The 27,652-nt window shown below is 25.8% G+C and overlaps 1 protein-coding gene across 1 annotated transcript in view; it reads right to left on the reverse strand.

Annotated features, from left to right (window-relative positions):
* Window positions 1-27,028, reverse strand: part of LOC105250165 — a 54,353-nt gene extending 27,325 nt beyond the window's left edge. Inside the window, exons 1-3 of the mRNA XM_011256127.3 lie at window positions 26,676-27,028; window positions 14,204-14,309; window positions 1,291-4,710 (exon numbers count right to left, since the gene is read on the reverse strand). Coding sequence (XP_011254429.2) covers window positions 1,291-3,350 — 2,060 coding nt within the window. The 5' untranslated portion in view covers window positions 3,351-4,710; window positions 14,204-14,309; window positions 26,676-27,028. The remainder of the gene's footprint in view (window positions 1-1,290; window positions 4,711-14,203; window positions 14,310-26,675) is intronic.
* Window positions 27,029-27,652: the final 624 nt, after the last annotated feature.

The raw sequence follows: 27,652 nt of genomic DNA on the forward strand, positions 1-27,652 counted from the left end.
TTTTTCCTTAACGTGGAAAAAGTATCTTAATTAAAATATTCTTAGAATATTTCTATTTGCCTATTAAAAGATGTGACAGATAATTGATAAAAGTTTATTAATTTTGTAGTCTCCGAATTTTATCAAAAATACACAATTATGTACGTACATTATCTTTGGTAATTATATGTCATCGCGGAAATGAGGCGTATTGTAACTGCAATCATCACGCTTCCGCTATTGCTATGTAATTATATTCATGATGTACCGGAAACTAAAGTGACCTTCATGCTTCGTAAAATTTATAGCGGTTTAATAAGAGCTCTCTGAATTTTATTGCTCTTAGAAATTTAAAAATTTGCTCACAGAACGAAAAGGATTATAGAAAAGAATTATAGAAAAGAAAATAAAAAAAGTTATTGAGGCAATGAATCAAGAGAATTTAATAAACAAAAATACTTTTGATTCACGTTTTCACTAATTCGATGTTTCTGAAATATTAATCATTGGAATAACGAAGTGAGAATCATATAGTACATTCCGTATGGAATAACGCAATAAGTGTGGGATCGAATAGACCTAACAACAACCTTTGTACGCATCCTCTACCACGCGATTATAACGAAACGTAATTCCATCGTTCCACGAAGGCGCCATGGAACATCGCGCACCTGTACCAATAACATTTCCGTTGTATGCGTGTATACGCAAATAGATATACATGCGCGCGTCGAGATTACGTATGTTCGTCCCGACTGTCATCGGTATAATTACGTTTGCAAACGGCAAACGCACTCGTGCATGCGCCGCCGACCCCGCATCCCGCGATGCCTAAAGCTGCACTCATATTAAAGGAAGAAATTATAGAGAAGCTATAGAAAATTATATATCATAATTAGGAAAAATCACATACACATACGTACAACAGAATGATTAAATCAGATATAAAAGAATGTAAATCTTAGTGAAGGATCTTTATCCTTATAAATTGAAGAGTTTGTATAATATTATTATTCAAAACTAATTTTATTAACAAAAATGAAAAAAATAAGAAAGAAAGAAAGAAAGAAAGATATGAAATAACATACAATGTAATAAGAATATTCCAATGCAAATTTATTCTTTTTTTCACACACATACTACTTTGTGAATAATACAAAATGACTTTCTGTGCCTCTCTTTTATGAATGTTTTGGTCGGCATTTGTAATTTGACATTATTTGTAATATGATATTTATATGATATTTAATACGATATGATTTTTACTATAATATTTAAAAAAATATTTATATTAGCAATTTTGCTACTCACCTTGGTATCACCTTCTTCAGTTCTCCGATTGTCGGATTATGATCTCGGCTCCCTCTGTCAATTCTTGCCACTCCTTCGTCAATATTCGCGTACCTATTCACTATCAAATCCATCAAATCTGCAAAATCGTCGTACTTTCTCATCGTCGACGAAGATGATGTCAATTCGCTTTTTCCAGATTTTTCAACGACGGGCGTCGTGTCGCCATTTGCTTGTTCTCGACTGCCATTACCTCGTTGAAGGAACTTCCTGCGGAAGTTGTTGTAAACACTGTTGGCGTTCGGCGGGTCGCCGACCCTGACGCGAGCATGGCTAGGAGTCAGGTGATGGCCACTGTAGCCCAAGTCCATCTGTAGGTCCATCACTAACAAAAGCGTAAACACAATGGCAAACGCACTTAAACCTAGCACCAACTTGTCGCGAATGCGGATAAGTCTAATAGTTAGTTTCATTTTGAAATTTTTATGAAACCTACTAATCGATTCACTTCTCCTGTCACTTTCTAATAATTTTTCCCTAACTATTGATAATTGTAAATCATCCGATTGATGATCTACAAGATGATAAGACTTCTGAATTATTCGTTGATTATTTAAAGATTTAAGATTGTTAATTATCTTCAAGGCAGGCGAATTGTTGGTATAGATCTTAGTGACTAACTTTTTTATTTTAATGGATGAATATTTCAAGATATTTTCGCGATTTTTTGATGAATTTACTATTAATGACAATCGATTTACAGATTTAATCAATTGATGATTTATGCGATTAAAAAACTGTGATGTTTTTTGAATTATTCGTTGATAATTTGAATCTTCAAGAGAACCATTTATCTTCAAGGTGAGTAAATCGTTGCTATTCACTTTGATATCTTGACTTGTTAAAATTTCTTCGTAATTTTTTAGTCTGATGATTGGATTTTTTAAAATCCCGTCGAAGTCTTTTATCTCGACGACTGGTTTCTTTAATATTTTTCCACGTTTTATCTTAATGGCTGGAATTTTTAAAATCTTTTCGGGATCTTCTATCTTAATAATTTGATCCTTTAGGTACTTTGGATCTTCTTCAAAACCTGTACATCTAGACACACTTTCAATAGAATCCGCAATAAAATTGGCTTCTGAACTCTCCTTAGAACTATCTGTTAATTGTTTTGGACAAGAAGAAATCTTAGAAATCGTAATGTGCACTTCGGGTGGTTTCACGATCAACTGGTGTTTCGTATAATGATACGAATCCGTAAGTTTGCATTTTACGATTGACGAATCGTCTTTATCGGTTGACCCGTCGTTATCGAACCCTGTTGACCCTTGACTCAGCCAGTCTTCCTCCGGTGGAGGCGACCGCTTCGCTTTATAGTGACTCTCTCTATTGTGTTTTTCCCATACTTTCTTAGATTCTTGAAAAATTTGTTGAGGAACTTTGAATAGAAGATGATGTTTATAATGAACAATCGATGATTGATAAGGGAAATCAATGAAATCTCTCGTTTGTTTAAATTTTAAATTCTTGTTCAATGAAAGACAGTTATAGATCGTTCGTCTTGTTGATTGCGACAGTCTCTTCTTTTTTTCAATTAAAGAAATATTTTCTCTACTTAAAGAACAAAATTCTTTGGTCAAAGAAAAGTAGTCTTGAACGGTTTTTTTTGTTAATTTTGTTAGTAAGCCTTTTTCAGAAATGTGTTTTTCTTCTTCAGCTGAAAAAATATCTTGATTAGATGAAAAAATAATTTTCTTAGTTAGAGAACAAATATTCTTCGTCAATAACGAATTTTCTTGAACGTTGTTTTCTATTAATTGTAAACTTTCAGGAATATCTTTTTCTTTTTGAGTCAAAGAAAAAAGATCTTTCGTTAGTAGAAAATTATTCTTGATCCGTGGTGTTAACTTTGTATCATCAGAAATGTCTTTTCTCTGTAATAATAAGAAATTCTTTTTTATACATACAAACAATTGTGAATCTTCTTCAGAATCGGTCTTTATTAAGAATATCTTTTCGTTGAAAATACGTTTTGACGATTCTAATTCCTTTTGAGTATATTTATCCATTAATTGCATCAATGGGCCAATTGAAATATTCTTTTTCGGATTATTGTTGACATTTTTTTTTATCAAAAACTGTGGATTTTTTCGAATATATTTTTTTGAGAATAATGTAGTTCCTCCAATATCTTTTATTGTCAATTGTGAGATCGCATTAGTTAAATCCTTATAAACATTCGCCTTCGCTGATAATAAATCTTTTTCGTCGTTTTTTTGTATTGACTGTTTTTTAAGATTTATTTTCAACAATAAATTTTTTTCGCTCTTTCTTTTTGGCAACGAAATGCTTTTATCTTCATTAATCCTCTTTTTTAACAATAAAGGACTATACAGATTGTATTTCTTTGCAATTATTGCTCTTTGTTGATTGTTTATTTCAGATAGTAATTCCTTTGCCTGAATCTTATTGTTCAGTGGATTTTCACAAATATCCTCCTTTATTAATATTAAAATTTGTCGATCGCTTTTGTCAATAAATGATGTTTTACTTTGAATATTTTTTTTCAGAAACAAAGAATATTCCTTAATATTCTTCCTTAAAATCTTTTTGACATATATATCTTCTTTTTTTTTTAATATTATACTCTGTCGATAGCTTCTCTTGTCAAATGATGCTTTTTCTCGAATATCCTTCTTCAATAAGAAATTTTTCCGAACACTTTTCCTCTTCAGATTTAAATTCTGCTGGATGCGTTTCTTTAGAAACGACTGATTCTTGTTGATATTTTTTAGAAATCTGTTAAACTTCTTATTGATATTCTTCTTTAACAATCTTTGCAAAAAATCATCCGCTATATTAAATCTTCCAATACGATCTGCTTTCAATCGATTATCGATTCCATTTGATAATTTGAACGATTCATCTGTTATCTTCGTTGTGAGATTCTTTGACTTTTTATCATTGTCATTCTCATTTTTAAATATTTTATTTGTGGATCTCAAGCTTAATTCCCTGCTTCTTGATCTAGATCCTCTGTACTTCGATTTCGATCTTGATTTAGGTCTTTTGTGTAATTTTTTGCGATTGTTCGCGTTATCTATGTATATCGGGCGGTCGGCAGTTGCTGTCGCGTTGCTGCAGCTTATACTTTCGGAACATTTCCCGTCAGCCAGAGCTCGGAATAAACTGAAGGAATGATGCTCCAGTGTCGCAACACACCGGATTCTCGATAAATTTAACAATGAATCACTTGATTGCACTTTTATTAGAACACTTTGAATAATTGTGAAAACACAATGAAGAAATATATTACAATTAAATATATAATACTTATTTAATTAAATAAATATGTTTATTACTCAAATAAAATAAAATTAATTGATAAATGTTAATTGGATTTTGAATCAGTCCACGATGTCCTTATTATCGCGCCGTCTGAAACAAAAACAAAAAATATTGAATTATATAGGGAAAATTACATGACAATTATTATTATTATCATGTTGAGTTTATATATATTTAAATAAAATTTTTTACATTGTCTTAATTTTTTCCATCACATATCTATAATTCTTTATATACTTATTAATACTTATTCTATATTCTATCTATAAAACCTTATTTTTATACTATTATTCTTTTACATTATTCTTCTCTCTTTCTCTCCCTCATTTCCCTTTATTTTTTCTTCTCTTCTAAAATATTTTATAAGTTTTAATTAATTCTTAAGATTTAAAAAAAATGCAAATAATGATGATTTAACTTAAATTCTTTGTATTATGATTACATTCATATTGATGCATTGTGAGTTACTGTAATGCGTCGTCGCGATGCATCATATGGTTCGTGGTAATTCAAGTCGATAACAAGACTAGCCAACGTTATTTTTATACACAGCGCACGGCGGTATTTTTTATATCGTTATATCACGTTACCGTCACATACATAATACATGTGCTACTTTGATATTTATATCGCGCTAAAGCGTATGAAATCAAATAAGTATATGATATAATATGTTACGATCAGCTATCTTTCTCTCCTTGTTTCTTTTCTTTATATTGTTATTTCATAGCAGTCTCACTTATAACAGTAAATTTAATTTATTATATTAAAATATTGATCGAATCATATTTAAGTTTAGAACGATTAAATATATAATTATTTTTAAAGAATAGATAATTTTATTAATAGTTTAATTTTAGAATAGATACTTTTATATTACATAAAATTTATATAAAACTTTTAATTGGTTAATTGATAATACTGACTAAATTTTTACATAAATTTTTAATGAAAGTTTTAAATAGATAAATAAAATAAGATAAGAAAAGTAGATAAAGTAGATTTCGAAAAACTCAATGCATGGAAATGTAAATTTATTTCGCGTTATTTCTTTTGTTATTTTACTATTTTAAATAAAATAGTTATATTTTTCCATTCTCATGCACACACACACCACACACATACACACACACACACAAACACACACACACACAATACAGTTCACTTTTAAACCTAATTCACGCACACTATATAAACATACATGTATATATAAGTATATAAATATATATAGTAATATATATATATATATATATATATATATATATATATTCGTATACATGTAAACATACGTATATAAATACATATATACGTAAATATATACATACATATATTTATATTTATATTGTAAATGTGTATATATATATATATATATATGTATATACACTTGTCTTATTTTTATTACTACTATCCTATGATGTAAGTATCTATTTATATATACATAGAACTGTTATATATTATATATTAATAAAATAAACAGTAATGACATTTAAATTTAATAATACTGATACATCGTACTCACATTTATTAATGAAATTTCAATCTCTTAATTGCTAATTAATTAGCGAACGCTAATGAGAGGCAAAAGGGTCGAAGAGCCTCAAATACCATCAAGAGTCTATGTGTTATTTGGAAAACGCAATCATCGTTTCTGAGTACGTTGGGTTTTACGAACACCGCAAGCTTTTTTTTCCATACGCAAAGAAATATGGTTATATACAATATCTTTATTATATCGGGAGCGTGGAGGAGACGCGCTGAATTTCAATGGTACCTTCAATTTCGGTCCGACATCAATTTCTACAACGAGACCACGGTTCGCATTACACGACGTAAGTGCCTGTTCAGATTGCAGATTCCAGCAAAGTGACCATTCAAAGATTGTCAAACACCCTGATAAATATTAATGATATAAAAAAGCCAGGAGAGAAGTAATCTCATCATTTTTTTACTCCTTTTTTTTCACTTCTTTTTTATTTGTTGCCATTTTATAATTTTATAAATTATCGTATATTAGTTTATATTAAATAATATTTATAGAAAAAATGTATCTAAAGAAAAAGTATTAGTATTAATTTTATTTTCATTTTATTATCTTGTTTTTCAGCAGAAATAATATACATATTTGTACTCCTTTAATGCGATATTTTAGAATTCTTTATTTACTCATTTCGATTTAGTTATGAAAAAATCTTATTCTTTTATCATTTTGATTGAATAATCTATATTCATATCTATAATCTCACCGATAGCGATTTAAAAATTGCGACACAATAATAAGGAAACTTATGCATAGAAATAGCACATTATATGTTTTTCTATCGTTTGCATCAAAGTTTGAAGTCAAAGTCTTTAAAGAAAGGGTGAGAGCAGATAGATATAAACTAAGAAATAGAGTGACAATAATGGGGTGCTTCGCGCGTAGTGAGAGTGGCCATTATAGTTACCGCAGAATCGCGTCATAAAAAAGCAAGGATGCATACTTTTACATATACACACGCTTTATATATATATATATATATATATATATATATATATAAAATGTCATAAATAATAAAAAAGTTGTCGCATCGAAATAATTGTATAATTCAATATTTCTCTATCTGTTTGTGCTATATAAATATATATATTTGCTATATTAAAATGTTGCTGTAACATTGCTAAAGTAATATTGCAAAATAATGTCTTTGTAATGTTTTTGCTACATTACACTGTTATGTGCAATGTTGTAGTAATGTTACTGTAAACTTCTGTACTGTATGGGACTTCTGTACTGTATGACGCAAAAGAAAATCTGCTGATAAAACTACATTTATTATCCATAAAAGTACATTTATTATTCATATGTTTGTTTTAAATTATTATTTTTATTGCGCACATAAAAATTCTCGATATATAACTTTGTATAATACATAATGTTTATTTAAAAAAAAATTAGATATATTATAAAACGTAAAATATATTTTTTGATGACTAAAAAGCTTATAGCTTAGAATTAGTTATGCATACGTGGACATTGTATGTACACTTTAGTACAGATGGTATAGATACACACACACACACATTGTATTCTTACATATTCTTTTCCTTTAAAAAAATACTACATATGATAATGGAAAGAAAAATATTTTCAAAGTAAAAATTATTCTTCTCTTTCTGTATAATTAACAATATGTAATACATAAATTATTGTGATTATAACATGAATTTTATAAAACATTCTTAAGATATAAGCCATAAATGACCTGATGGAGAGTTATTAAATATTAAATATATATAGTAGAGAATTCTTTATGTGAATAAATTAGCTCAAGATTTATTGATTTGAAAAGAGTATAAAGAATAAAAAAACAAAAAATAAACTAAGAAAAAATAATATTTAAAGAAATATTTAAAATATTCGAAAAAGTTATATAAATACATATTAATAGTTAAAAAAGAATTCATTAAAATGTAATCATTAGATTATAAGAAACAATTTTTGATCATTAATTGCATGTTGAAATTCCTTATCATACTCGTATGCTCTTATCACACCGGTTGCAGATAAAACTAGAATGAAGGAGATAAGAGAAGGAGGGAAGAAGGTGGAAAGGATTAAATAGATGGAACTTGTTTGTATGTATTTATACAACAAAGTTGCACACACATCGCTGCCGTAAACATGTGAGAGAATATAGAAGTGTTATCTTTCAGGAAGCGAAAATGGCAATAAAGTTGCAGTTTAGAGGCCGTAGGCGAGTCTCGTTAATGCCATTCGACGTTAATGCGCACCCATGTCGAACAAAAGATTCTTACTTAAGAATTATAATATCCACTTTATATACGTTTTCAATTATTCTAAGAAAGACAGAGAGCGAGCAAGCGAGTGAGCGAACGATCTTCTCTCTCTCTCTCTCTCCCCCTCCCTCCTCCCCTCCCTCCTCTCTCTCTCTCTCTCTCTCTCTATATATATATATATATATATATATATATATTAATATATATTATATATTATACCTTAGTATACTATATTATATTTTAAAATTATAAATATTATAGAAATTAAATGATTACAATAATAAAAAATAATTATATTTTTGCCATTGTTTCAAGCGTAAATATAGCAATAATATAATATAATAATACACACAATATGTCTCAGTGCTATAATTAACTTACATATTATCAGTTCTTATAATACGGTTAGATGATCTGTCAGTTACAGTATCCTAATTGCCATTTGGAATAATCGATTGATGTTAATCAGTATATTGTTCTGATGTTTATAAATGTATATGTACAAAGGTATTGTATAATTAGTACATATACATATAGATGCATGTATATATGTATATATACATGCATCTATATGTATATGTACTAATTATACAATACCTTTGTATGAATAAATGTCAAAGTTAATCTCAATTCTCCTGTGGGCTCAATTCTCTTCTAAAGCATATAAAAGTACGATAAGAATTGGAAGAAAATAAGGATGAGAAAGAGTGAGTGAAAGAAATTCAAATTAAAGTTGAAGAATATTTTAGAATTTAAAAGATTCAATAAAATTGCACAAATTATTTAAGTATCACTCTATATATCTTTATCGGAATGAGAAAATTAAAAAAAAAATTGCCGTGTGAAAGCATCTAACACAACCAGTTTCTATTAAACTAGCTCAATTAATTATGTCTACATTTAAGATCGCGTTAGTGAAAGTGCAAAACATCATTTTTCGGAAACGTGTCTCACCAGTTTTAACAATTTTTTTCAAAGGCGAAATTAATGAGAGAAGAAAGAGAGAAAAGAAGGAGTAAAGGAAATAGAAGTATATTTGCGCTGTTACTTATACTCGCTTGCACTATTGCTTGCACTTTGATCTTTAGATGGCTTTCTTTTTCCTTTTTTGCGAAACTGTCTGCACATACAGAATTTTTTATTTTAAGTTAAGTTGCAACAAAATGATGTTCGACATTTATTTCAATGTTTTTATAACAAGAAACCACATTGACATTCTACAGCCATAATGTCTGCGGAAACATTAAATTTATTTATTTTTAATTATGCTCGCGTACTTTCTGTGTTCACTTCTGTATTACACTTTCTGAAAATCAAGTTGATTTTGAATAAAGAAACGAAATAAAATGTAAAAATTATTACATAACATATTAGGATGTTCCATAAATCCATATACCCTATGATTTGTACACAGACATAATCTAATATTTTGCATTTATAGAATAATTTCTTTAAAATATTAATTTTTTAAATCAATTTAATCGAATTAAAATATCAATTTTTTAAAAATATTAATTCTTTTTAATATGTTATATTTTAATTAATAGGAACACACATGTCTTATGAAAACGTCAAAAATCAACGATGCGATGTGCTATTGCGCAGTGAAATCATCTTTGCGTCGAATGTACGTCCTCGAGATGTACAACACCGATGGCAACCTGACGCACACGAATGAGAGAGTAATGAATTATGCGTGAGCATGTGTACATTGCGCCGATTATGCAACAAGTCAAGCTTCATATCGTGTCGTTGAGCGTCATTGAAGTTGTATGTTAAGATGCGTATTTATTAATCACGATGTAAACGATTGCAATCGAAATAATCAGAGATCGTAAATAGCTAATAAATTATAGCGTCTTAATTTTTAAAGAATAATTTTATATATATATATATATATATATATATCACAAGACATAAATATAATCATAGACATAATAATAAATCATAGACACATTAATCGTAGACACATAATAATAAATTTATAATATGTGTACGTATGCAAGATACGTACTTATCTCTAGAAAGGTCAAAATAAAACAATAATTATACAATATAATAATGAAATTACATAATGTAATAATAAATAATAACAAATAAATGAATTTAACATAATAATATTATTATGCAATAATAAAACACAATAACATATTCTTGATTTCGAGATTAACATGATATAAAATCACATATTGATATATTAATTTTACATAATCATTGTTTTAGTACTAATAAATATATTTATGTACACACAATATAATTCATGCATTTGAAAAAAATGTTTCTTTAAATTAATAAAATATTTAATCAATATATTATAATATTTAATATAAATCAATATTTGTGTTCTTTCTTTCTCTCTCTCTCTCTCAGATTATATATCTTGATAATTGATGACAATTATATTTATACTCATTTTATAAAATATAATTTTCAAATAGATTTATATTATTTGGATTGATACGCGCTTTACGATTTTTTGTTTCACGTACAAAAAAGAAAAAAAGAAAGCAAACGGGACAAAGGATATCTCGCGAGACTTACCTATGTGCTCCTTTCAACGTATGTCGCGGCAAAGAATGGAAAAGGATTCGGATTTATCTCTGATTCTGCGTTGGTGAGATGGTAAGAGGAGGAAAAAAAGAAAAGAATGAAAAAAGTACATATGAATTCCATAAGAGTATCTGTAGTTGTTTCATTGAAACATCGGCGAAACACATCATCTAGTTTAATTTCCAAGGGATTTTTCTTTGTTTCATATTGTGTTTTCGGTTTGAGAAAAATAAAAAAAAACCAATGTAATCCATAATGCATCGGATAGATGATTACAAAAACAAGAGACTAATGTCAATTATAATTAACTTGTTGCGATTAATTAAGCAACAAAATTTATGTTCTTAATATAAATGAAAATGACTATCGTAAAAATCTTTGAATGTAAAAACAATAATAATAAATAATATTTTTATAAAATAGATGTATATAAGAAAAGTATAGATATAAATATTTAAAGAATTTTATTTAAAGATAAGGAATTTTATTAATAATCTGATAATTAACTTGTATTATATATTGAAAAATTTATTCACGTAATAATAATAGTTTATTTTTGTAGAGAAGATTCTTTGTGTGTGTGTGTGTGTGTGTGTGTGTGTGTGTGCGCGCGTGTGTGTGTGTGCAATTCTACAAGAAAAAAAATTTTACTACGAAAAAAATAAATAATCGTAAATTTGAAGGTTGCTTATTTATGATATTATTTATAATTATACATATCTAAAAATTTCGTACACTTGTACACAAGTTTTGTAACAAGTTTTAATTAATTTATCTTAGTGTCTAGTGATGGTCTGTAGCAGTTTTAATTAATTTATTTTTAATTTAAAAATTTTTACTTATTTTTGTAATCTCCGTATAAATCACATGATTTTCTGTTGTAAACAAAAATAAAAACAAAGTTTAAATAAGAAAACATAAAGAAGAAAAAATTAGCATATATAATAAAAATTAACATATATAAATAAAGAAGAAAAAATTAGTTTGCAAAGGAAGATGCAAAATTAATAAGCAAAAATGTAATAATAGATATTAGACATTAAAAAATAAAGAAATTGTTTTTTTTACGTAAAAATCGTAAAACTAATATGCTATTGTGCTCTAAAGACAATAATTTTGACAATAATTTTATATATATATGCAAATGTGAATATATATGTGTGTGTGTGTGTGTGTGCGCGCGCGCGCGTGTGTACTTGTGTGTGTATGTGTGTGTGTGTGTGTACTTGTGTGTGTGTGTGTGTGTGTGTATACAGAGTGCTTTAGAAATAGAAATTTTAAAAGCATATTCCATTCATTGTAAGGATGAAAAAAGTCATATAAACATGGGTTTGGAAACGTTTTCTCCTATTTTTCTGTAATTACAATGACGTAAGAAAAAGTTCTGGCTTTATGGATTTTTTTTAGGAAAATTATTTAACAGCATGTCACTGCCGATAAGCATGTTTTGCGTCTTTTTTTTAGTATCTGATCGCGCAATTTTATGTCTTGTTTCTAAGTCAAATAACACATTGTTGAGATATGAAATTATCTCTTCGCTTCAAAAAAGTAAAAGAGTGTCATTTATGATTTTTATAGAGTGAAAATATAACAAAGAAATATATAATGCTTAAAACTAATTCACGCAGCAAAATGATGACAAAATTTGATTGTATATTTATATTTATATTTATATTTTATATATATATATATATATATATATATATATATATATATATATAATAGGTATCGTATAAACTAGCAAAAATTGGTAAAAATTAATCATAACTATATACATTGCAAAAATATATTACAATACAAATTACATGAAAAATACATTTGATTTTACAATTTTTTATTACAAAATTAGAATATGTAACGACATTAGGATAATTATTATAAAATAATAATAATTATTATTATAAAAATTGTAATTTATGTATTTGTTATTTGTTTATTGTTAACAACTATATATTACATACATTTGTTTGTGCATCAAAATATTTGAATAATTATGATACTTCTTTGTAAAATATATACATTATTGAGTAAAAATATTGTGATTTTTCTCTTATATTATTTTGCTTTATATTAATATTATACGTTCCATGATTGTAAAAATTATATTATAATTTGTACAATAATATGTTTACCAAAAGGTAATATTTAATAACAAATAATATATAATATGGGGAAAAAGTATCTCACACACACACACACACACACACGCACACACGCACGCACGCACGCACGCACGCACGCACGCACGCACGCACGCACGCACACATATATATATATATATATATATATATATATATATATATATAATCTAAACCAATTTCTCTTTGTTTCTCAGCAATTATTACTTTATCAGAACTGATATGACTCGCTTAGTTATTTTATTCATTAAAAGGATATAGCTTGTGTTTTTGCTGTTTATTTATATGGCATGTATCGAAAATTTTTTAAGTTTAACAATTTTTCAATTATATTTTCTTGACAAATTAAATAATCTAAATGTAGATAAATATATAGATAATCTAGATATAAAGATAATAGAGAAAGAATTATTCTTTTTAAAAATATGTAATTTTTCCTGTTTGTATATATCTAAATCTGTTTTATTTTTGTTTTTATCTTTTCTATCATGATTTTTATCATATTTCTGTATTTTTCTTTAGATGTATTGGTTTTGAAAATCAATTTCTCAGATCACAATTTTTGTTTATTTATAGAAAAGATCATTTATGTGAAAAAAAATTGTAAAAAAGAATATTGTAAAAATTGTAACATAGAAATATATATCAAAACTAATATTTTTATATGATGGTCTAAAGATCTTGAATAGAAAACAATTTCCAGTATATATCTCTATTTCCAGTAATATCTCTATATATGAAAATTTTTAGTTTTGAATTCTTAGTTGGAAGCAAGAGCATTAAAATAAAATTTTATGTTTTATTTTATGTTTTTTATTTCCTTGCAATAAATAAGTTTGTTTTCTTTTTCAAATAAAAGTTCTATTTTGATTAAAATATTGGCGATTAAAATCTTTTTCAAATATTAAGTAAATCTTTCTCTATTTCAAGTAGATCTAAAATTTGCAATGGAACTCCGAACAAAATTTTATGTTCCTATAATTTGACTATGCAAATGTATAAAAACATTTTCAGAATCGCATAAAGATGTATTCCATTTTTATGTGATCATTTCTATATACAAACAGAATAATATACAGTGAATAATAAATAGAACTGAAATTTAAAAAACAACTCACCGATTCCTTTTAACGTTTTTCTCTCCATGATTGAGTTGGAATGTCGTTATATGCTGTTAGTTCACAGTTAATTCACACATCGATTAATCGTACATCTGTTAGTCATCTGCAAAACAAGACCACAGTTGTAAATAAACATGAAACAGCAGCTAGTAAACTGTCATTATTTTATTTGATTCCAAGTCATAAACATACAATTGTGTATGTACGTGTATGTGTAAAAGTGTACGCGCGCGCATGCGCGCACCGTCTGTACATAAATATCTTTTTGTAATTTTTAGTTGCATCAATTTATACATATGTATAATAATAATAGACAAACTTTAGAAAAGGTAAAAATTACATCAATGCTAAGATAATATTTATTGTTGTGCGATTATAATACATATTGATAATATTATTATAATGACCGTAATATTATTATAATGACCGTAAAAAACACACAATAAATAAATCGTGTAGTGAATAATAAAAATAAGGGGAATTCTGGCCAATTATATCAAATAACCATGTATGTATAGTAATCACATATCTGTAAAGAGATGATATAAGATAATATTCATATACAGATAAATTTTTTCGTGGACGCAAACGAGAGTAATGGTGCCGATTAATCATCTGCAATCCGAATCATTAGATGGACCGTGCATCCATCATGCAAGAGTGTGTAATTCCGACCGCTATATTCCAACAATATCCATCAACGTGTCGTTGATCGCGTTGATAAGAGAATTCGACAAAAATTCTGATAAAAGTTTTTTTACATTATTTTATAATAATTGCTTGTTTTATTATTATTATGTATGTATTGATTAGTATTTATCATTATTTTGCATTAACGAAAAAATATAAAATACTTATGAAATGTGAATTGTGATTGTGAGCATTGTGTATGTAAATTATTACAATTTATATTATTTATATATTTTTATTTATTTATGTAGATTTTCTAAAATCACTAAGAAATTTTTAATTAATCAAAGAAGACGTAACGTCCAACAAATTTAAGGAATTTTAAAATTTAAAAGAACATTATTACTAATTAGGAATGGTTTCCTATATGAATGAAAAACTCTATATATTAATTTGATTTTGAGGCAGATACATATTGTCATAAGTTGCTGAATACTTTAGACTATATAGCAAATTCCAACAAGCTATTCTACTCCTCTACTTGCCCTAAACACGATCTATTCTTGGTGTTTCATTTCAGCATTATTTGCATAATACCGAGAGTATATATCGCTTCGCATCAGCAAAGATATGGGTTACAAATGCTCGCAACTATTCAGTCGACTAACATTGCTGGACGATTAAAGAGTTCGTTATGAAAAATGAATTTTGTCAAAATATTTATTCTTTCAAGAAAAAGAAAGAACTATTTCTGTTTAATTGTCAATTTTCTCTATTATTTTTAACTTTTAATAACTTTTAATCAATATCTTTTTCTCCCTCTCCCTTTATTTAAATTCCTATTTTTCATAATATAATTCATTTATTTATTCTTCATGTATTTTTACATGATATTTTTGCTTTTTCTCTCTATTAATTATTTAAATGTGCAATATATTTTGATAAAGTTCATATAAAATATATGTGTATATATATATATATATATATATATATATTATAAATATAAATTTTAGACATATACATAAAAACTATAATTATATATTTATGATATATCTTTATATAATCTATATATTATATGCTGAATTATACTATGACTAAATCAAATTAATCGCTCTGTAAAAGAAAACTAAAAACTCGCTTTGTATTTTTGTGTTGCATATCGTTATATCTCGTGAAACGATTTCGCGAATTTATGAAGCACGACACGGCGAAAGGAATCGGTCCGTGTTTAATCGGGCGTTTTACGGCCGGTGCATTTTACGGGAAGATACGCAATTATACGTGCAGATGCAATTAACTGATGTGTTATAAAAGAAAGGTTTTGTTGTTTGCATAAGAAACTTCGATGGACCTTAGTTTCTATCGTTTGTACAAGGTCTTGCATTATTATACTCTCGTATATTTATAGTTTATAAGAAGAAAATACATACAAATGTTTCATATTTGTACCATTATATATATATATATATATATATATATATATATATATATGTGTGTACATATGTGTGTGTGTGTGTGTGTGTATAATAATTTAGAAAAAATACGATTTTTTTATTAGATATAATGTAATATTATATGCATGTTGTGTATATTATTAAGTACAATTATTACATGTACAATTATTACATTTGTGGAACGAAGTTTTCATCGCAGTTTTTTTTTCGACGAATCAATCACATTCTTTCCCACAAAATGATCGTTTTATACATAAAAAATTATAGAAATCAGCAGCATTATATTTTTCCGCGTTACGCTCTCGTTCACTCGAAGAGATTCGACAATCGATCTTCTCATCTATTAACTAGTATTACTACTACATATAGATGGTGCTTTTATTATTAATCAAATCCTCTCTTATTGAACTTCAATAGAAATCATCATACTACTTGATATTCTCTTACAACTCAATATTCTCTTTTAGTTTGATTCTTTTTCAAGAGAAAGAATGTATTAATTTCTTCAAAATAGTATATTTTTAATAGTATATTTTAATGTCTTTCTAACTTATTACTTTTAATGTTATTCATTCTATTTATCTCTTTATACTTTCATAAAAAGTTTCTTAATTAATTGTAAAAATAATTTAATTAATTGTAAAATATGATTAAAATTATTTTCTCTTTACAAGTTTTTCAATTTAAATATACATTTCTTTTCAATGCAATCACCGATGTCACATATAAAATCATTAAAAAAGAATTTATATTAAAATCTTAAATTGACTACAAGAAAACAATGCATTACGTTCCCAAAACGGTTAGTGATCATAATAAAACAATCACTTGTTATTTTGTGAAAATTCCGTTGATTTCGTGCGAATCGATTCACGAATTCGTACAATTAAAATGGACGCTAGATGTATTTATACTTATATTTTGTAAATAAACGAGAGACAAGCCAAGCCTATTTGATACAAGTACAACGCGCTAGTCAGCCAATTATCATGCGAATAATAATAACGTAAATATTAACATCGACACGACCAATGTTTTACTCCTTCCAACATCCATCCCATAAAAGCAAAATAAAATTTATCGACTTTTCATTATTCTAATAATTTTAATATATATATATATATATATATATATATATATAATTTAATATATATATATATATATAATTTTAAAAAGTTTTCAGAATTTATGATCTTTTATTGTTTTTTATTGCTTATTTTAAATACATAAAATATTTTATACAACATATTTTTTATTGACAAATTGTATATACAAATTTTGTTAAAATATAAAAATACTTTATTTCGACATTTATATTTTAATTTCGCCATTTTAAATTTGTTAGTTTCGATATTAAATTCATATTCAGCGATCTAAGAAATACTTAAGTGTTAAGTTAAATAAAAATAATATTATAAATAAATATTAAATAAATATTATAAACTATTTGATGTACAGATTTGATATATAGATTCCCAATGATCTTATTTGCAACAGTCGCCTAATATACGTTTAACCATCATATCTTATTAACTATAGTCGACACAACAAATTCTTTTTGAGAGTTGACAATTCTAACAACAATATTTAATTTTGATTATAATAAAACTTTTCCAACATATTTCCATTACATATTGTAGTTATGGTAAAATACATTAAAAACCGAAATCTATTTAGCGTTAAAAGAATTAATAAATAATCTTGTTCTTGTATTGTGCTTTTTGTTGAAATTTTTTTGTATAATATTAAATGGAGGTAAAGTGCGAAAGAGCGAAAGAGAGAAAGAAATAAATATTTTTATATAAATTGGAAATATTCAATCAATTCTGAAATCTTTCACATAACTTGATTAAAAGCTACGATTTATTCTTTTAGTTTGTAATTTTAAGTTGCTCATATGTTTTCTTTTAATTGTTCGAAAAGAACAACTGATGTCCTTGGACACGTCATAAAGCGATAATACGATGATAACACGGCAACTAAAAACAGAGATATACTGTGTTACTAGGAGGAACAATTGTTGGATAAAAATCAATAAATGAAAAACTAATAATTTACATTTACTACATAATATTCTAATTCTCTAGTAATATATAAGTAATATCGTTGCAGAAATAATAAATTTTTAAATTTAATGTAGAAAATGGAAAAAAATTGAATGATTTATTCTTTTGTAAATTTTAACTTTATGATATGTGCATTCGTGTGCGTAATGTTTATCAATAGAGATATCATAAGGCAATAAGAATAAAATGTTGCGTATAAAAATAAAAGATGAATTCTTCAAAGATCTTGTATAAACATGTAAAAAAAAACTTTATTTTAATAATAAATGTATTAAAAACTGAAAAAAAATTGATAAATTATTATAATATTCATCTCTGACTGTAGAAATTTTCAAGTTTTTATTTAATTTAATAATATCTTATGTGTGTGTGTGTATATATATATATATATATATATATATATACACACACACACATAATACATATGTTTGTGTGCGCGCGTGCACGTTTATAAAAGTATATACGTATGCTTCACGTATGCTTCACGTACAATTTATCGTTGTGTTCGCGCGCAGCTTTGTCTTCGGTGGCTCATCTTATTAGCCGAGATAATTAACTCAATTTAAAGTTGCTATTTTCTGGCTTGCCGCTTCGCTTAAGAAACTGTCTATCAGCCGTTTTATCAATCGCTTTTTCAAATTAGCTCTCGCTCTTTCATAGTATTGTCAAAAAATCTCAACTGTAAATATAATAGATATTTTTAATTTTCTTACGTCTATAACGCTATATTTAAAAGCGACAAAAAAAACAGGAAATGTGAAAAAATAATGATTTTTCTTCTTTTTAAGATATGGATGTAAGAAATATGAATGTAAAAAAATTAAAGAGAAAAAAATATAAATTAAAATTAAAATATTAATATAAAGTCGACGTATTACCTGTTTTTAAACCTTTTTAAAACTTCGTCTCGAGAAAATAGAACTTCTCTTTGAAATAAAAGGATAATAAAGATCTTGAATTTCACACTTGAGAACATTCAATAATTGGCATTATAGTGATATCGCAATGCCGCTGAAGACATTCGATAAACAAATTGCAGGCGACAACAAATTGCAGCACAAAGGGTTGTTAGATCGGAGAGGACAATGATCGACAAATAAATGCATATTGTCTGCTCGATTGTTTATGAATAATTTATTGATCGTTTGTATGTACACCTTCAAAGCATCTTCAAAATGTCTCTGTAACTTGCGAAACGAATTTATGTTAACGAAGCTTGCAAGATGTACGAAAATGTAATTGGAGATCAGTTTCAAAAAGAATTTAATAGAATTTGTGACCTTCCTAATGTATTCGGATTTTTAAAATAAAAACCTGCATATATATATATATATAGAAATATACAGAAATATATATATATATATATATATATATATATATATTTCTGTATGCACATTATATTATACAGAATATATCATATAAAGAATTTTGAAAAAGAGAAAAAGAAAAAGAAGAGAAGATAGATAAATAGATGATATACAAATAGATGATTTATTGTGCTACAATATAAAAATGCTTTAAAATACAGAAAGTATAATACAATAATTAAATAAAATAGACAAAATTCGAATCAAGAAAAAATCATCTTGTGCTTCTCAAGAGATGATACTTGAAATGAGAAGATGAGAAAATTGCATCTATAACGAAAAATAAGTAAAAAGAAAGCAGAAAAAGCAAGTTTCACGCTTAATAGAAATTGCACTACTGTGACATCGATAATGTTAAGCGTAAACTAAACGATTTTCTCCGCTTGTTATCATTGTTTGAATGTTTATCTTTTATATTGTTTATCTTATATATATATATATATATATATATATATACTTATCTTATCTTATATATATATATATATATATATATATATATATATGTATATGTATATGATGTGTATATGTAGATACATACACACATTATATTTTTTTGCTTTAATTCTAGCATTTTATAGTTGCTGAAATTGTTCATCGCAATACAATACTTGATATATAATTATATATAATAATATATATTAATATATATATTTATATATATTAATGCATATAGAAAAAATATTAAAATTGATAATTTTCTAAATCGCGATACAATATTGTTTTCTCAATAAATAAATGTTATTTTGTTAAAGTTGATAAAAATTTAGTTTTTTATTTTTCAGAAATCTATAATATAAGCTTTTGTTGATTGTTTATATCCTAAATCGGCTTACATATTAAGAATTCTTGAAGTTCAGTTTCATTTTATTCCGTAATTTTTTTTGATAAAAAGATTTATATATTAAATAATTTAATTAATAGTGATAAGAGATGGCAAAATGTATTTTTTTAGATTATTATATAAATGCGCGTGTGTTTTTTATTCTTTTGGTTTACAATTGTTTAAATTATTTCATTTTTGTAGCTTCTCATAATAATATGCTGCCATTGTTTTTATCAATATAAATTCAATAATTTTAAATAAATATGTTATAAATTATAAAATTGTTACATTTTAAATATATCATACATGGTATGTCTGTACACACATATATATATATATATATATATATATATATATATATATATATATATACACACACATTCGAATAACTGAAATCATTTGAACTCGTCTTGAAAATTTTACTGTGTGCACAACGTAGATGAAGTCTTCGAAACAACAACAATATGAGGGGCAACAAAGAGTTGCGAATACTGTTTCGTCTAAGTATTTCTTCGAAGAGTCCACGAGTTGTATCTTGATGATCGCGCTTCATCTGCGTCATCTGCTCGCGCGGAAAATTGCACTTGCTCGAGAAGAGAGAAAATTTCATTCCAAGAAGAAAAGTACGGTAAACGACAAACAAGGAAACAAAGGAACAAACGGAATCAAGAAGATTTAAAAATTTTGTGGCAAATTTTGTATTAAATTACTTATTTTGTCAATTCTTGATCATTCAAAAATTGTGCGCCATATTTAATGCACAGTCATATTTTATTACGATAATAATAATAATAATAATCTCATATTTTTATTTTTATTTTAAGTAAAAAATAATATTAAGTTTAGAAAAAAATATTCTAAAAAGTTTATGATGGTATACTTGACATATGTTTTTTTCAAACAAGCTTGAAACGTAAATGTGTGCGCTTACTATAACGAATCTTGCTGTAAGCGTATTACGCTTGTTCATCTTAATATCCGCACCGTTGCGCCGTGGGTGGACGAAATAAAGCCTAATCAAGGAGATGCGGTCTTATCCGCGTCGCAAACTGAGACATATTACGCGGTGAGCTGCGACGAGACGATACGTGTATCGCATAATGCCAATCATGCGAATCACATCAGCCATAATATCTATAAATTCACGCAACAATTTTCTTCGTTTCATCGAGTTTAATCTTTGTAAATTTTATATTTTTTCTGAATTTTATTTATTTTAATAAATAATTTATTATATTAATATTTATTACACATACACACATATATGCTCTCTCTCCCCCAACCCTCTCTCTCTCTCTCTCTGAGAGAATCATTTTACTCATTACGTAATATAAATTGGGATTGCCATATAAATCCCATCTATTTAAATATAATAAATATTTAATCAGACAAACAACGTGAAGATCATTTGATATTCCAATTGAAAATGTAATTCTAATTATAGAAAACGATTTGGAAATACAGATATAAAAAAAAGTAATTTAGAAAGTACAAGCGATTGGATTTTTTTGTATGCAGAATGCGTTAATTCAAGAGGGGAGGAGAGAGAGAGAGATAGATAGAGAGAGAGAGAGAGAGAGAGAGGGAGAGAATGCACAGTCCAAAATAAAATATCGAAAATTTTACTAATACTCATATATAGAATATATTTGTTCTTCCAGATTAAAGATATTTTATACATTGCGTATAATATTAATTTATACATAATAACATTCTAATATTAGCGTTAATAAAACGTTTAATACAAAAATATAAAATTCCATTTAAGAAATAAACTGTAGATTCAAATATAAAACAACAGCAATTTAGAAAAATATAAACGATTGTATTTTTGTAAGCACAACTGTGCATTTTGCGTGTATCCGAGTATGATTATATTTATTATAGCCTGAGGCGAATAAATGTTCTCTTTCCTTCTCTTGCTTTCTCTCTTTTTTCTCTAGTACTCTTCCTCTACCTATTCCAAAAATAAAAAATTACCTCTATTATTTTTTTTATATATTGTGTTGATGTTATAATAATTTTTTGTTCTAAATTATTGATATACTTGTAAAAAATATTACATCACTCCGAAAAAATACAGAAAATGCAAGCAAATGTATGAGTATTTTATCGTATTTTTTCTCCTATCTGTTTTGCTTATATTCATAAAATTATTAACGCATAAAATAACATTAATAAAATATAATTTAATAATATTAATATATTTTTGTTTTCATTAAAGTAACGATTTTTCTATAAATGCAATACTTTTGATCGATTCTTTATCTTATCATGCACATATAATTGTGTATGTATATGTGTATATATATGTATACCATGCCATGCAAACATTTTTAAATAAATTAGATAATAACAAAATAAATAGGAGAATAATCTTTAATTTTAACTAAAATCATTTTTAAAAATAAAGATCAACTAATTTCTCTAAATGGAACCATCCTAATTCTTTTATATAAATCGATTTCTCGCAATATTCGATATAAAAAGTTGTGGATGGACAAAATTTGAATAGTTTATGAGATACTTTATATTTTAAATCAACATACTATAATTTTGTATAAACTACGAAATATCTTGTAAAATATTCATTTATTTCATTTCTATTTATCTATGATTATTTTGCATCAATTTTTTATATTTTAATTATAATTTTACACAAAGTACGAAATATTTCGTAAAACATTCATTTGTTTTATTTCTACTTGTCTATGATTATTTTGCCTCAAAAGTTTTATGCATAAAATAATAAGAGGAATCAATTAGTGTAAAAAAAACACATAATTTTTTTAAATTGATTCCTCTTATTATTTTGTGCATAAAATTTTTTTAAAATTATAATTAAAATATAAAATATCTTGTAAATTATTCAACTTTTGGCTGTCTTATTACAATTTTTACACCGAATATTGCGAGGAATTGATTTATATATAAAAAATTTAGGGTAATTACAGAAAAATTAGGTGAATTCCCACATAATCTGGAAAACTTTAATTAAAATTCAAGATTATCAATTTTTTTCTCTTCAAAACCTTATTAATTTTGTCTAAAACACTTTATGTATAATCAAATTGTGAAGAAAAAGACTTTATAATACTTTATACAAAATATTTTATAGTATAGTATTACAGTATATAGTATATAGTATACAGTATAGTATACAGTATATTAACTAGCACATAAGGCTAAAATTTTTATTGGTTTAAAATTGCACCTGTGTGATATATAGATTATAGATGTATGTTGTCGCATTCAGTTAAGAAAAGATACACGCGAAAATCAGGATTTCGGCCAGCTGGAACTGTTCTAGATTCTGTCGGATCTATTTTCAAAGGCACTTGCTACACATCCTACGCTCACTACGAATCTTGATAGCCGTGAAAACTTAAAATTTAAAACATTTTTTATCATTTTCTCAAATTTATTCACAAAATCATTTTGAGAAGAATATCCTTATTCAAATTTAAGTTAATTTTATAAAATTAATAATAATAATCTTTTAATAATAATAAATAATAATCTTTTAATAATAATATTTTTAGTATTAATAATAAATATTTTTTTATGTAAAAAATAAGATTAATCATCTTTCAATAACATCTTTCAACTAATTCAATTCCATTCAATTCAATTTATCTTTTTAACAAAGTGAGCAATTACGAAATAGTATTTAATGTAAAAAAGATTTTGATGTAAAAATATGATGAAGAAATATCATGTTTTGATGTTTTACTATAAGGCATTGGATAAATGCTCTAACATAGATATTAATAATAATAAATTTACAAATGCATCTAAGAAAAAAAAGTTTAATGTAAAATAAAATAAATCATTATTTAATGAAGCGGAACGTATCATCTTTTATGTTTTTTCTATTATAAATATTTATGTGATTCTTTTATCTTTAAAATATATTAAATAATAAATACATCTAACTAAACCAATTATTATCAATCTGGAAATTAGAACGTGGGTGTGAAATTAGTGCGTACTCGGTTGTATTTTCGACTGTACTTGCGTTACTTTCACAGATTACTTTTCTGTTTTCACGAGAGACACGGTTTGTCCTCAATTATTAATCCCGAAATTACGCAATCGTGAATCGTGAAACAACACAATAAACGGCCAATGTATTATTAGATATTTCGTTTGTAGCGTGGCCGTAACTTAAAGATACATCAGAGACAATAATTTTTAATGAATTTATATCAAAACATTGTAATCTATATAAATGGTTCTTATTTATTTATTTTACATTATCAACTAACAATATGTAATGTATAATATGGTATCATAAGATTTTACAGTTACCATTATTCTAAATTTAAAAAACCATTTATAATATTATGCTAATATTATATATATATATATATATATATATATATTATATTATATATAATATTACATATACTATTACAAATAATAGCGTTAATAATATAAAGATATAAATAATTTAAAAAATCAAAAATAAAATTTACGTATTTCCTCTTTCTATTTTTTTATATACCGAAGATGATTGTTTAATAATTTTTTAATAATTTATATTTAATTTTATAATATTTAATTATTATATATTTTACGTATTAAAATATTCAATATTGAAACCACGATGTTTTTCCGGTGCATCAAAATTTTCCGATCAGGAAAATTGCGCAATTTGACACATGCTGTAGTTTTGCAATTAACCGTTTCTCACGCTATTATTTCCGCGGACAAACTTTAAAATAAACATTTTTTATCGTTTTCATCCTTGGGCAAATTGATGTTATTATGCGGTTTATCGCAGAATAAACCGCAATTGTTGAAACAGACTCAGTTTGTAATTTCGCAATGCAATACGAATTTTTCATTTCAATTTAGACAACGTTCAATTTATTCACGTTTACTTTTAATGTTTTTACAACACTCATAATGTTATAATAGTGTTATAAGTTTGATTTTTTTTGATAAATTGGATTACATTCGTTTATATATTAATCTTAATAATTTAATTATTGCACCTAATTATAGATTCTATCATTTATTATAATCTTATTTCTTTATTCATAGTTTTATTACTTTATTATATAGAATTTTATTAATTATTTTATTAATTGCAAATCTAACATATAGTTTATATATATATATATATATATATATATATATATATATCCAAGTTTTTATATTTATTTTAAAATAAATTAGTTTCATTAAACTCGTAAATATAAATTCATTGTTTTTAAAATGTTATAATTTTTGAGAATTATATATACATATATATATATATATATATATATATATATATTTATATTTTATATTATTGAATTTAAAAAAATAAAAATAAAAGTTTAGTACAGAGTACAAGTAAAAGATACTGTAATTACAAAATTATTATTCTTTAAAAGAAATATTTATATAATAACTTCTTTTAATTCTCAAAATTTTTCTTATGTATTTTACATATACATACACGCACGCACGCATGCACACAGCCAAAGAAATGAAAAAAAAAAGAATATTCAGAAAAAAATTATAATATTCTTTCGAAAACCATATTGATAAAATAATATTAGAAAATAAGATTAATTCAAAATGTCTAAAACTGCAGTTATTTAATTTTATAATATTTTTCACTATCAATATATACTATCAATATATACTATATAAAAGATAATTGAGAATAATATAATTAATTAAAAGAAAAAGATTTGCAGAACTCGGGGGGAGGGAGTGAATCATTATTTTATATATATACTTATATAATATAGACATTTTATATATATACTTATATAATATAGACATAAAAATTTTCTAGAACATATTATCAAATATAAAATACTTATTAATGTACTAGTAGGTTGTTAATTGTTGATAGAGATGTACGATTAAGAGATACCGATTAATTAATATACATATAATACTGTTGCTGTAAAAAATCTCTCCATAGATTTGTGTACTTTATATATTTTTTTGTCAACATTTCGGTTTCTTAAAATGTTTGATCATTATATTGTTTATATATTAAAAAAGTTTTATATAATAAAAATTATAACATTTTTATTTATAATGAAATGAATATTTTTATTCAATAGAATAAAAATGAAAACTTGAATAAAATTATGTATTATACATACTCTTTTTCACACTCACCTTTTTCGCAGCCTGACTTCTTAATAGCGCGATGAACCTTATAAGCACTCACAAATATACACTCACGGATACTATGAGCTTTAAATTTTTGACGGAACGATGGCGTCGCGACGCCGCGGAAAATCGAAGGACAAGCTTCGTAACGCCGGCAATCGGCAATTTGAATTGCAACAAAACGAAACACACGACCCGGTTTCCAAACGCGTCACGCGATCATGCAATAATGTATAACAACAATGATGGAAGGCGTAAGATATATGGTAGCACCACGTGGTTATGCAGTTGTCGGGATGAAGAGCACGTAACAAACCATCCTCACATGTCGGCAGCTCGCTGCACACTACATTCTACATTGCTCCGTCATCGCGGTTATCCGTGCGGGAGTCTCCCTCCACAGTCTACGCACCTCACACCACCCACAATACCTCTCTTATAGCACGCTCTATTCATATATATCTATACATGCAATATAGTAAATTCATAATCACATACTACACTTGATTAAGAGGATGATAATTTAATAAAAAATTTCTTTAATTAAATGTAATGAATTTATACAAAAATTTATATATTTCAGCGCTTGATTCTTAGCCTTCTGCGATTTGCTTTTGATTTATATCTTTTGAACCTCTTCTTTTTAAATTAATTTTATTTATATATTTATATAAAAAATATTCACTAACTTTATTGCAGATGTTTCACTAACTTCATTGCTATTTTCTAAGAAATTATTGAAGATATCGATGTAAATTTTTTTAAATTTTATTTTATTATTATTTTATTATTATTATATAAAGAATTTTTATTTAGTGAAATATAAAAGAAAATTATTCCTGAAAGCATCATGAATCACTAATAAAATATTTATCAGCAATAAAAGCATAAATGGAAAATACAAATGTAAAGTACTTATTTCAATATTATTATATAATTGCTTAGAAAATGTTATATAATACAGTTTACAATATATATAATTT

The sequence above is a fragment of the Camponotus floridanus genome, unplaced genomic scaffold (genome assembly GCF_003227725.1).
Source record: "Camponotus floridanus strain SB8 unplaced genomic scaffold, Cflo_v7.5 scaffold1, whole genome shotgun sequence".
In the NCBI taxonomy this organism is placed as follows: domain Eukaryota; kingdom Metazoa; phylum Arthropoda; class Insecta; order Hymenoptera; family Formicidae; genus Camponotus; species Camponotus floridanus.